The sequence below is a fragment of the Aricia agestis genome, chromosome 4 (genome assembly GCF_905147365.1).
Source record: "Aricia agestis chromosome 4, ilAriAges1.1, whole genome shotgun sequence".
Taxonomy (NCBI): domain Eukaryota; kingdom Metazoa; phylum Arthropoda; class Insecta; order Lepidoptera; family Lycaenidae; genus Aricia; species Aricia agestis.
Genome location: NC_056409.1, coordinates 10,145,591 through 10,158,418, shown reverse-complemented (window position 1 = coordinate 10,158,418; position 12,828 = coordinate 10,145,591). Strand labels below are relative to the sequence as shown.

General features: G+C 37.0%; 1 protein-coding gene across 1 annotated transcript in view; it reads left to right on the top strand.

The window, feature by feature from the left end:
• Positions 1-309: 309 nt before the first annotated feature.
• LOC121726081 (leucine-rich repeats and immunoglobulin-like domains protein 1) overlaps positions 310-12,828 on the top strand; it is a 50,132-nt gene continuing 37,613 nt past the window's right edge. Inside the window, exon 1 of the mRNA XM_042113309.1 lies at positions 310-458. Within this exon, the coding sequence (XP_041969243.1) occupies positions 310-458 (149 nt within the window). The remainder of the gene's footprint in view (positions 459-12,828) is intronic.

Below are 12,828 nucleotides of genomic sequence, written 5' to 3'. Positions count from 1 at the left end.
TACACAAAAGTTGCGGCGAAAGCTTTTGAAAGCTTCCGCCCAGCGCGTTAATTCTATATCGCGTCAATTGTCTTTATCTGAAACTTTTGATTAGTTTAGATTATGATGTGTGTCTGTCAAAGCACGGGGCGACTGGATGAGTCTGGCGTGGGGCGGCAGACTAGGCGGCGACGGTCGGGGCGGCGGCAGCAGGCGGCAGTCTCCGCGAGCGAGCGCGGCGGAACGACGTGCGATACCGAGCGTGTACACTGTGCGAACATGTGGAGTGCGCGGGCCTGGGCGGATGGCGCGCGGCGGGCGCGGTGAGCCATGGCGGCGGCGCTGCTGGTGCTGGCGCTGGCGGCGGCGGCGCCCTGCCCGGAGGCGCCCTGCGTGTGCGCCGACGCCGGCGCCCGCCTCGTGTGCCGGGCCGCCGACCTGCAGGCGCTGCCGCCGCTGCACGACAAGCTGGTTGCCCTGTGAGTACCAGCCATAAGTAGCTGTCTTATCTCCTACTCATGACCGGCTTACCTTAAGCTGTAACTGCCGCAGTCCGAGACGAACATTACTCAACTGTAATTAAATTAAGATTTGACATAAACCCCATACATTATCTGTCAAACTAATTTTTTTAATTATCGAAGTTTAATCATCATTAAATATCTCTGAGTGCGGCCGTTACACTGTATTCTTTCATAAACAGTAAATTACAATAAGTTGTGTTGTTATTGTCATCTAAAATTTGCAGAAATTAACTTGGCACCTGTTTCAAAAGACTTTTATTAGTGACTAGTTAACTTCTGCGTTTTATAAATCATCGCAATTGAAAGTTGCCCTGCTATGATAGTTGTAACTTGTACCAAACACAAATGCATTTGCAAAATATTTTTCTGTAAAAGTTTGCAATTGGAAACTTTGGGCTAGCGCTAAATATTTTGCTAACGATTGATTTTTTTTAATGTCCTGCTAAAATAAAACCTGGCCAATTCGACTTCAGTTGGCAGTGGCTAATCTAACCTGTTTACATCGAGCATTAAGATGGTCACGACCACATTAATCAGTTTCCATTGATGCTGTCACTAACCACTTTGTAGTGAGAGCCAAAGGTTATTGCTCTACTCCACCACAAAAAATAACGCGTACCTGCCAGATCTTGTGCCAATCACGAGCTAATAAAATGTATGGGCTTGGCAGGCCATCCACGCTCGACAGGTTACATTTTAGTTCATATTTAATGACACCAACCATTCATAAAAATATTGCTATTTGCTAGATAAAATTATCGCGAGATTTTGGTATCTTTTGTTGTGTCTACAAAAGTTTTGCTGAAAGCCGAAAAGAAAATATATGAACATACGAAAAAAAATCCACAGCTGAACATATAACCTCCTCCTTTTTGGAAGTCGGTTAAAAATACTAGATGAACTCCGTTACGCCGAATTTCGGCGCAGAAGCCGTACATTTTTCCGCAACAAAACTATCCATTATTCTCTCCCAGCGATTTAAGCGCATTTTCACGCTCAGACAGACGGACACGTTTTCGCATTTTTAACAAATTAGTATGGATATGCTAGCTTAACGAGCTTTTGGGGCTGATTGTTAAGTATGATAATGATAGTTCTAATAGTGCATCATTTATCTGAAACCCTCTAGGGGTCCTGTGGGAGCGTGGATCCTAACACATGCTGATTGTATTCAATTGAGCGGTAGATACCCGGCTCTGAAGGTCAATATCACTATGAGCACTTCAGTAGGTGACATTGTTTCTCAATGACAAAAGGAGACGATGTTTGCATATTTTTTGTGCACGGACCCGTCCAATGACCTCTATTCTTTTAGAAGTTCAATAGTTTTTTATTGCTTTTTTTAAAGGCAAAGCGGATTGACACACATCAAACTCACACAGATACAGAAACACAGGACAGCACACCTTTAGATAGATTAGATTAGACAGATTCATTAGATAATCCTTGAAGCTAAAATCGGCACAAGGCAAATACTAAACGCACATGTCAAACGCTTAGGCCAGAAACTACGCACAGGGTACGAAACTTGATTTTTATAATAAAAGCTAAGAATTTTTTCAAAATTTATTTTCTAATGGGCCTTACTACGAATAATAAAAACTAAGGAAACGTAACTCCCATACTTCAACCTTCAAAGGAACCAAATTCAAAAATTTGGTTCCTTTTCGCACACTAAAATATGGCAATAACAACGAAACACAAACACTCACATTTACGAAATAAAGCTGTTGACATTAATTGTAACTTCTATATTTACACAAAATTGTGTACCGAATACATGCATTAAGTTTGCATGTATTCGGGTCACATTTGGTAGACTCGTGGAAAAAATTTTTGACACAGTTACTCTCCCTTAGTTTTTATTATTCTCAAGTTATAGTTTATAAAATACTATACCTACTATCTATTTTTCGCGAGCAAAGCTGCGGCAAAAAGCTAATAAAATTATTAAATGTAATCGACAATTTGTATGGTATTTGTGAATGTAAAGTATCTATAGTACACAGCGCAAGTGGCAATGTTGTTTTCCAAGTTGAATGAACTTGAAAATTTTCTTCACGAAATTATTCGTTCGCGTTGATGTCTTTTTCCTCGACTCATTTATTTGCGCGTAAGTGTACGAATTTTCGTATAATTTTCTTTTCTCTCATGGAAATTAAGTACAACTTTAGAAGATTAAATTTCATAACTATTTGGACGTATTTTTTTAACGTGATTTGAACTTAGAGAATATTTCCTGGCGCGGCATGTTACGTCTGTTAAATTTTTATGCTAACAGGTAAACGTAAAATAATTTAATTACTTACTTTTAATGTTGAGGTTGCTATGACACTTTTCAAGTAGATTAGAAGAATCCTAAAATGCTGAATCGGGTTTAAAGTTCAGCATTAATGTTCTAATTTCTAAGCATTTTACAGGAAAATATCTATATTCTATACACTAGAACTATTGTTTGGCTATAGGCAAAACTTTATTTATACGTACAACGATATTGAATGGATAAACTTCAGTCAAAAATCCGAGCATAAAACGAATCCGCATTCAAACACACTCCGATCAACATTCCGATCAATGAGGCTCATTACTATAAATCGTATGTCGGTAAGTGGTCGGTCCGAGGTCGCTTGGCACTGATGGATAGCGGTGTAACCTCACCACTAATCTCATACATTTATACCACAGTGAAAACGTCATACAGTAGAGAAACTCGGTCCTTGAAGTCAGAGTTGCTCTGATAAGAGATAAGTTTTTGCGCGGGAAGTGTTTCTGCAATTTGCTTTAAAGTTATCTAAAACCGTGCTCATGTGTGCGTGAGCCGATTTGGGCCGTCTAGTATAAGGGTGTTTTACTGTGTATGTTTTAATAATTGAGTTTATATTTTATACTGCACAAATTGGCCAATCTTAAAGTGCCTATTAATCTCCATTGCGATATGCGTTAGTCATATTTTAGACTTTATCACAGCAGTTTTAAGAGGAAAATTTATGACTTTCATTTGCAAAGAAACGTAGAAAAAAGTTTTTAATTAAAATATGTTTGACCCTAATAGTATCCTAGCTTTATTAGTATGCAGTGGGGACCTTGTGCCAATAATGAGTTTATTAATATCAATTATCAAGTTTCCCGTGACAATATTATCTATTAGCTATAATACGAACATATCAGTGCAATATTTAGTGGTTTAATTAGTTAATGCAGTTTTCAGCACAATGAGATTAAAAATACGGTAGACTCTAGCGGTATCAATTACTCTTTTATTCTCTAACAGATTATTTTAACTTGTCGCTCTAGAAAAACTTTGATGAATGTTGAAATATGATTCTATCTACTTACGTGAAATCTATAGAGCAGGGGCGTAGCTACCTGCGTAATACGCCGTATCAATTATACGGGGCCCCCGGTACACAGGGGCCGCAACATGCGTTTAAAAAATCAGTAAAACCTTCCATTTGTTTTGATTTCACAAAATATGATAAAAGAAAGAAAGGTAATGTTTCCTGAGGGCCCCCAAGCAAATTTTTATAACGGGCCTCACCAATGCATACGCTACGCTTCTGTTAAAGAGGTAATTAATATAATATAGATGTTAAAAATATAGCACATTATAATAATTATTGCAGTTACTTCATACAACATTTGTGAGTTAATTCTATAGTTCTGTTAATGTAATTATAGTACAGGAAGACGTATTTAGGAGCAAGTAGCGGCGCTAAATTCGTTACTGTCACATCGCGTCGCATCACTCGCTTCCCAGATAATATATCTTAAGATCCATCTCTTCCATTCCAGCCATTAAATGGGACGTGTGACTTTCGCTCGTCCAAAGCGTGCCCTGTCCAATTCACAATAAAAATAACTGTAATATTATTATAAATGCGAATATGTATCTGTCGGTCTGTTACCTCTTTTCAGCTGAACAGATTTTGCTGAAATTTCGTATAGAGATACTTTGAGTCCCGGGAGAGGACAAAGGATACTTTTTATCCCGATAAAATGCACGGTTCCTGCGCGATAAAGGAATTTCGGCGCAAAGTAGTTGTGGGAGGCGTCATCTTAAGGAGTGAGCACACTGAGACGGGCCGTGCCGGGGCCCAGCGTGCCGGGGCTCATCGCAAAAATCCGCCTCCATACAATTTGTATGGAAGCGGATGCGCGTATCGCACACTGTGTCGGGGCGCAGCGGATTTCCGCTTCCATACAAATTGTATGGAGGCGGATTTTTGCGATGAACCCCGGCACGCTGAGCCCCGGCACGGCCCGTCTCAGTGTGCTCACTCCTTAAAACGTATAATTCATGTTCTTTATACGATTCGATAACGGCGATTTCAATAAGCGATTAAGATAGTGAGACAGGTAATTTATATTACAGATTTATGGTACACAATTACCATTTTAAATGTGTTCGTACTATTCGTATGTTGGCAATATATTATTTGATTTCGCTATATTACCTAGAATTCTTAGCCAGCATTATTTTGTCACACAAAAAGCTGTTTGCTCCTAGGAATAAGTTTATACTTGCACAAAAAGGTGATTGCGAACCTTAGAGTTCGATATTATAGTAATTTGAGCTATCCAAATTATATTTCATTTTACCAAGTAGGAAAATTTTAAAATCAATAATATTTCAGGCGTTACAGAAACTTAACGTCGAAAAGAAGCGAAAGTATATCTTGGACCGCCTATAATACCTCTTAACGCTTAAACCGCTCTATGATGTCTGATTTTGATGAAATTTTGTGTAGAGGCACTTCGAGTTGTTGAAAAGCTTTGTCCACACTGTGGATTTTTCTGTTCGTCAAGGGCATGCGTTATAGCGCAGTCAACAGCGAACGTGAGCCATACCCTCTGACCGTATATCCAAAACTTAAAAAATGACAATATTGGCGTTGCGTTCCTTGACGCAATCAATTATTGAATGCGCCAATATGAAAGATGATGACGAAAATCGAAGATGAAAGTGCACAGTGTAGACATAGCTATTAGGACCTAGATTTGATTGATGCAATGCACAAAATATATGCACACAGGAACCATCTGCATGATAAACGCCGCCGTAACAAAATTGTTGACAACATGTTGACAACATTACTATACAGTATACACGTAGAATTAAAATATTCTACATCAAACCATATCATCCAACACCAAAAATCCCAAATACACATACGGCTATCGCGTTTATCGATACAATAATTGCAGTGTGCAAATTACTTCATGCGGCATTGCCGAACCCGTTCCGAACTTTCACCGATATCGCCAGATCTGTGTCTGACTGTCCACCTCGCGTATGCGGTCGTGACTTGACTCCAGGCTGTACATTTATATTATGTATGTATGTATTGCCATAGTAGATACTGTAAATAAAATAATTGACGTAGGTACTAGGTACGCGCTATTGTTTGGACGACAATTTTTATTTCATAGAATACGTGCTACAAAATTAAAATCTGGTGTACCTAAGACTACACTCTCCTTTACCATTTCCACGTTACAGAAAAACTCCTCCGCGCGTCGTGTTCCTCATTGCTGAGAGTCGTGATTCCCCTTTGGAGTTAAGTGACGACCACATTACGCCATCTGTGGCGATCCTTGGCAGAATGGAGAGCATCATGGAGGCCGGTATCTAGGCCTTCGGCCTCTTGAAAACGGCCTTCTACTTCTCCGGCCTCTACAGAAAAACATCTTGACTAAAAACTAAATAGGTTAGGATTTTGGTTAGTTCTGTATACATTCTGTTTGATCGTGCCCGTAACTATGCCTAAGTGGGGAGTGGAGCACCATGGGGTTTTAGTGGGTAGTATCTTGGAGAGTCCCACATACCCCGGCCGATGTTCAATCCACTGGGGATATTTTCCCCATGTAATGTAATCTTGTAAAATAAAATCGACCAATGGTTCCTCGATAAATGGGCTATCTAACACTGAAAGAATTTTTCTAATCGGACCAGTAGTTCCTGAGATTATCGCGTTCAAACAAACAAACAAACAAACAAACAAACTCTTCCCAATTATAATATTAGTATAGATTCCGTATCTACGAAGGATTATTCTATATTTAGAAGAATCCAGAGCTCCTTATTCCTTGCCTGTACATTCGGTTTACCTCGCTTAGTTCCAGCGGAATATACCGATACCGATATGGCTCAGCAAACAAATAAACAGATCGAGAATTGTCCGCGTGTGCCCTAGATATTGCACGAGCTTTGGAATTTCAACAAAATGCATACTGCGTCTGATTCTGAACATATTATTAGAATTTAATTTGTTCTGTATAATGTAGTGAACTGTTGGCGCCACAATTATAATAGTACTAGCTGTTGCCCGCGACTTCGTCCGCGTTAGCATAGTAGATCACATCCCAAGTACCGTAGTTATTATTAATTGTACAAAAATATTTAATGTACAGAATTGACTTTCGGACAACGATTTTATTATATATAGATGTTATGCGCGACTTCGCTTGCGTAATTTAGGAATTTCACGCAACCGTACATTTTTCCGCAATAATAGCCTGTCTTTTCATGTGGTCTATTCTTCATGTTTGCCAAATAACATAAAAATTGCTCCAGTAGTTCTTAAGATAATAATTAGCAATTTCATATAATTTCCCCCGTTTTTTTCACATTTTCCTGTATTTCTTCGCTCCTATTAGTCGTAGAATAATAAAATATAGCTTATGGCCTTCCTTGATAAATAGGCTATTTAACACTGAAATAATTTTTCAAATCGGACCAGCAGTTCCTGAGATTAGCACGTTCAAATAAGCCCTTTCATATAATTTCCCACGTTTTTCCCACATTTTCCTCTATTTCTTAGCTTTTATTACTCTTAGCGTGATAAAACATAGTCTATAGCCTTTCTCGATAAATGGGCTATCTAACACTGAAAGAATTTTTCAAATCGGACCAGTAGTTCCTGAGATTAGCGCTTTCAAACAAACAAACAAACAAACTCTTCCCAATTATAATATTAAGTATAGATAGTATAGATATACATATAATTTCCCCCGTTTTTTCCACATTTTCCTGTATTTCTTCGCTCCTATTAGTCGTAGAATAATAAAATATAGCTTATGGCCTTCCTTGATAAATAGGCTATTTAACACTGAAAGAATTTTTTAAATCGAACCAGTAGTTCATGAGATTAGCGCGTTCAAATAAGCCCTTTCAAATAATTTCCCCCCGTTTTTTTCCACACTTTCCTCTATTTCTTCGCTCTTATTAGTCTTAGCGTGATAAAATATAGCCTATAACCTTCCTCAACAAATGGGTTATCTAACACTGAAATATTTTTTTTAAATCGGACCAGTAGTTCCTGAGATTAGCGCGTTCAAATAAGCCCTTTCATATAATTTCCCCCGTTTTTTCCACATCTTACAGTATTTCTTCGCTCCTATTAGTCTTAGCGTGATAAAATATAGCCTATAGCCTTCCTCGATCAATAGGCTATCAAACACTGAAAGAATTTTTCAAATCGGACCTAGTTCCTGAGATTAGCGCGTTCAAATAAGCCCTTTCAAATAATTTTCCCCCGTTTTTTTCCACATTTTCCTCTATTTCTTCGTTTCTATTAGTCTTAGCGTGATAAAATATAGCCTTCCTCGATAAATGGGCTATCTAACACTGAAAGAATTTTTCAAATCGGACCAGTAGTTCCTGAGATTAGCGCGTTCAAACAAACAAACAAACTAACAAACTCTGCAGAATTATAATATTAGTATAGATGCTACTAGCTATAATACTAGTCGACTGATGACTTCGTTGCGCCAAAATTCGTTTATTGCGCGGGAACCGTACGGTTTTCTACAGTAAAAAGTAACCTATGTCCTTTCCCAGGAATCCACGTATATCCGTACCAAATTTCAGCAAGAAAGGTTCAGCGGTTTTGGACGCGAAGAGGTAACATTTATAGGTATTAGTATGGATAGTTTTAGCACTTAATGTCCTTAGAACAGGTTCAATGAGTAATTTAATTATTTTTTAAAGTTTGAAAGGCGCACCTACATAAATTACATTTAGCATTTTGGCGCCACTAAAATGAGTCACAGTTCAAAAAGCAGTTCAAATGCTAGAGCTTTTTAAAAAATTTCGTCACACTAATGTCCATTATTTATGTATGTAGAGAATAGGCCGACAAGTCACATGTCGTTATTTTAATATTGTCAATTACAAAAATAAAATGTTAAACACCTAGATTGAAATAAATTTTTTAGTATACTGCAAGTTATCAATAAAATCGTAGACGGATAATATGTCACTATAATTTCCCAACACAGCAAAATTTCCCCCACTATTTCTAACAAGAAAGTGATTTATGTGCTCCTATAATAGACACAACAGGTAAAATTCGTTTAGAGGTATTTTACCACGGAGTTTCTATGATAATGAACCTTATGCTGTCGACATAAAGTTGATGTTATAGGTAAATACTAAATGAATACTGAACGCACTACCACCAACAATCGTGAAAAACTTCGCTTCTCGTTTATTAACTTCCTTATTATCCTTCACACCACTTATTGATTGTATCTACTTTTTCTGACCTGAATAAGTTGATAAATGATCCTATATGGTTTTTTTATTTATTTTTTATGTATTGGCTCGTAGAAATAGCTATAGCCCATGATACTTTCGCATTATGTGGACTATTAGTTGCTGAATTTATTCGTGTGGAATATTTTCTACCGGGAATTTAAAAAATTCCGTCATAAAAACGATCCTATGCTCCTTTTTTGGAACTGAAAGTAATATGTTCTCGTTAATTTTCAAAAAACTTCACTTCAGCGGTTCGAATGTGTAACAGCAGACAAACAGACACACTCGCTTTTGACGACCTCTGTGGCTCAGTGGTGAGCGCGTCGGTAGCTCAAGCCGGGGGTCGCGGGTTCGAATCCCGCCGACGGAACAAAAAGTTTTCAATGTTCCCGGGTCTGGATGTGTATTAAATATGTGTATGATATAATAAAAATCTTAAATATATGTATAGTATAAAAGTATTAAATATATTTCCGTTGTCTGGTACCTGTAACACAAGTCCTTCAGGTACTTAGCACGGGGCCAGACTGACGTGGTGTGAAGCGTCCATAGATATTATATTATATTATATTATACTCGCAAATACCCTTGAAATTTGTAGCAAACAAAAAAGTCCAGCGAGCCTTCTGTCAAAAGTTCAAAGTCGACTAACTTTTCCACAAATAATAGGCTGGATAAAATGTAGCAGTCAGATTTTAATTCGAAGGCGCTGAAGTGAGCTTAAAACATTATTAAACAAGTTAGTAATATAACAATTCTTTGCTTGTGAGTTGTTGTTGTTGTGAGTTTTATTTATTGTTTTGTTGTTCTAATTAATAAATCTTATATCCCACTTCTGACACCATACGCGCTTCCGTCGCGTTGGTAATAATTTATTATGCTGTTAGTTTCATTTCGGGGTTAGATTTCTAACGCCATTCGTCTTGTCGTTCAGTTACATAATAATATGTTCAATCTGTATTCGTTGTCACATTGGTAATGTTCATAATAAGATATTTAATTCTAATATTATAAATGTCTATCACCTCTTCATGCCCAATCTGTTGAACGGAGTTTGCTAAAATTTCGTATGGAAATACTTTAAGTCTCGGAAAAGAAAATAGGATACTTTTTATCCCGGAAAAATATACAGTTCTCGGCTCTCGAGCAACATACGAATTTTGGCGCGACGGAGTTGCAAGCTTCATCAAGTGTGTAAAATGAAGCTTCCTTAATTATTATAATTTCTTCTTCGCTATAATAATAAATCATACTTACTTAACTTTGGCTTGCACAGCTTTTTATTAGCTTTCTATAATTATTATTATTTCGGTTCAGACAACTTGACGATAAAGGCTGTTTTAGAATTAAGAGTTTTGAGATGTAAAATATAAAAATTATCGGAAAAATATATTTTATTTTATTTTATCACAAGTGCCTAATTTTCTAACATTATTCTAATTGGCTAAAACGTCGCGTTACGTTTCAGTGACTTTATTAAATTCGGAGGACCGTCGACCGTCACGTAAAAGTTTAATATTTGACCTTCTTAGAGATAAAGGTAGCCTATTAGAATAATTTATTGTACCCTAATGAAAAAAGGTAGTAACTTTGAATTTTAAATTCTTTAATTTCTCGGAGGAAGCGCTGATAAGGAACTTTTACAGTAATTTTATTAGCATCGAGAATTTCCATAATAAACTCAATCGGTAGTGTTGTAGACCGACAAATCTTTCCTTGCGTGGGCATCAGACACAATAAGCTACAGTGGCAGGAACTGAGTCTATTTTTAGAGAGGGGGGGGGAGGGCTGTGCAGCCTGCACTCACCTCCTCCGCCGTTTATCATCGCGTGGCCACTAAGTTGGACTTAGAGCGATCGCGGCGCGGGCGATCTAAGGAACTCTACAAAACGCCCGCACGCCCAAACGCTTTACAAAATATAACAATTGCAATAGTAGAAACTTATACAATTGTTGTTTTACGTTATAAATTCCTTGTAATTTTCTTGAATAAAAACTGATATCGCTTAATAGGTCCGTATCTATCCGTATAATTTTTGGTTCACTTATTAACACACGAAAAATCCAGGAGTAGTTCGCAAGTCAACGCATAATATAATAATTTTAACGACCCCGCTTAACTTACTATAAAGAAGGGAAATTTTGATATTTCTTGTTTTTTTAAGAACTTAATATTCCATTGGTGATTCACTGTCACCAAATAATAGACTTGGAAATAGGATCCATGAATAATAATATCTAGGAAGCTTCTCGAAATTTATAGGCACACATTTAGGACGTAATTTTACTATTTTACTTCAGGGCTTAATAGACATGAACATGGAAGAGCTTATTATATGTATAGTTTTTTTTTTTTTATCTTCACATGAACATAATATGTTTATCAATTATTTTCACTTATTTTTTTTTATCAACAAATAAGTCTTTGTCGCTAGCAGTGCGGTGGAATCACATCGCAGCAGTACGTTGCCAATGGCCATACTGGCTGTAACGAGGACGGGGTTTCAGTTTTGCGTAATTGTCTGCCCACGCGACGCATCGATTACCGTATTATTATGCACAACCTTATTCTGCTATTTTTACCTTCAACGGAGTCTTAAAATAGACTGTCTTGAAGACCTATACGTTGCTATTGAGATTTTATTTGAAGCTTGAATGAAGTGGCCGTCTATTAAAAGATACAAATGTACAGATAATTTTATGAATGCCGACATAGGTAATCGATTTTTTATACATTAGCAAGTTTATGAAAACCCCTAGTTTATTTCTGTAATGTTCTTATCAAGGTGAGAGCTTGTTATTTTATACAATAAGTTTAAAATAAGCCACGGATTCTACGAACTATCATAAAACCGGTTGCTTTTAGTAATAAAACTCTTTAGCAAAAATAATTTTAATATTTTAGAGGCGCACTTAGAAAATTAATATATGTACCTAATTTTACAACACCTATGACTTAATAAGTATATTCTCTTTAGATCACAGATCTTTTTAGATCATTTTTACACCTAAAATGTACTTCCTCAGATTGTATCAAATTGAATCATCGGGCAATGAAATTAGCCTTATCGAAACCTTATTGCAATGCAAACAAAAGGTTTAAGAATCTATCAAAGCAATAAAGACGGCCTTAACTTATCCGAACGTTATTAGGGACTGCATTTATTGGAAAGGGGTGAAAATAGGATTCGAACGTCTCGCAGTATCTTGCGTTTGCAACGGAGGGGAAACAAAAGAAAACCTTTAATTCTAACCTCTCCCATCACCGACGTTCATGGCAGTATAATAAAATTTTACGACGATTATAAACGCTTCATTTATGTTTTTAGCTCGGTATTTGCAATGTAAACACCACTTTTACCTTAAACATATGGTATCAGAACCACCAGCCAAGAAAAAGCTAAAATACGATAACGTTTGTAACATTGAAGAATATAGTCGATACAGTATCTTTAACTTATTTAATGTAATAAGTTAGGCCGAAACGTTGTTTGAAGACTCCCAAAAGTTATGATAATTAAGATAAGGCTCTATTGCTTTAACTTTGACCTTATCTTTAATTACTAATATTAGTGGTATCTTAAATTGTTAAAAAATAATTATAAAGGATACCTAGGGCCTGCTTCACCACTTTCTGATAAAGTGCCTAATAGGCTATTCACAACTTTTTTGACAGATTCTCCATACTTGATCTGTCAAGTTAATTGGTGGATAGCCTTATCAGGAAATGGTGAAACAGGCCCTTAGACTTTCTTGTTTATTATATTACCTACTAGCTGTCCCGGT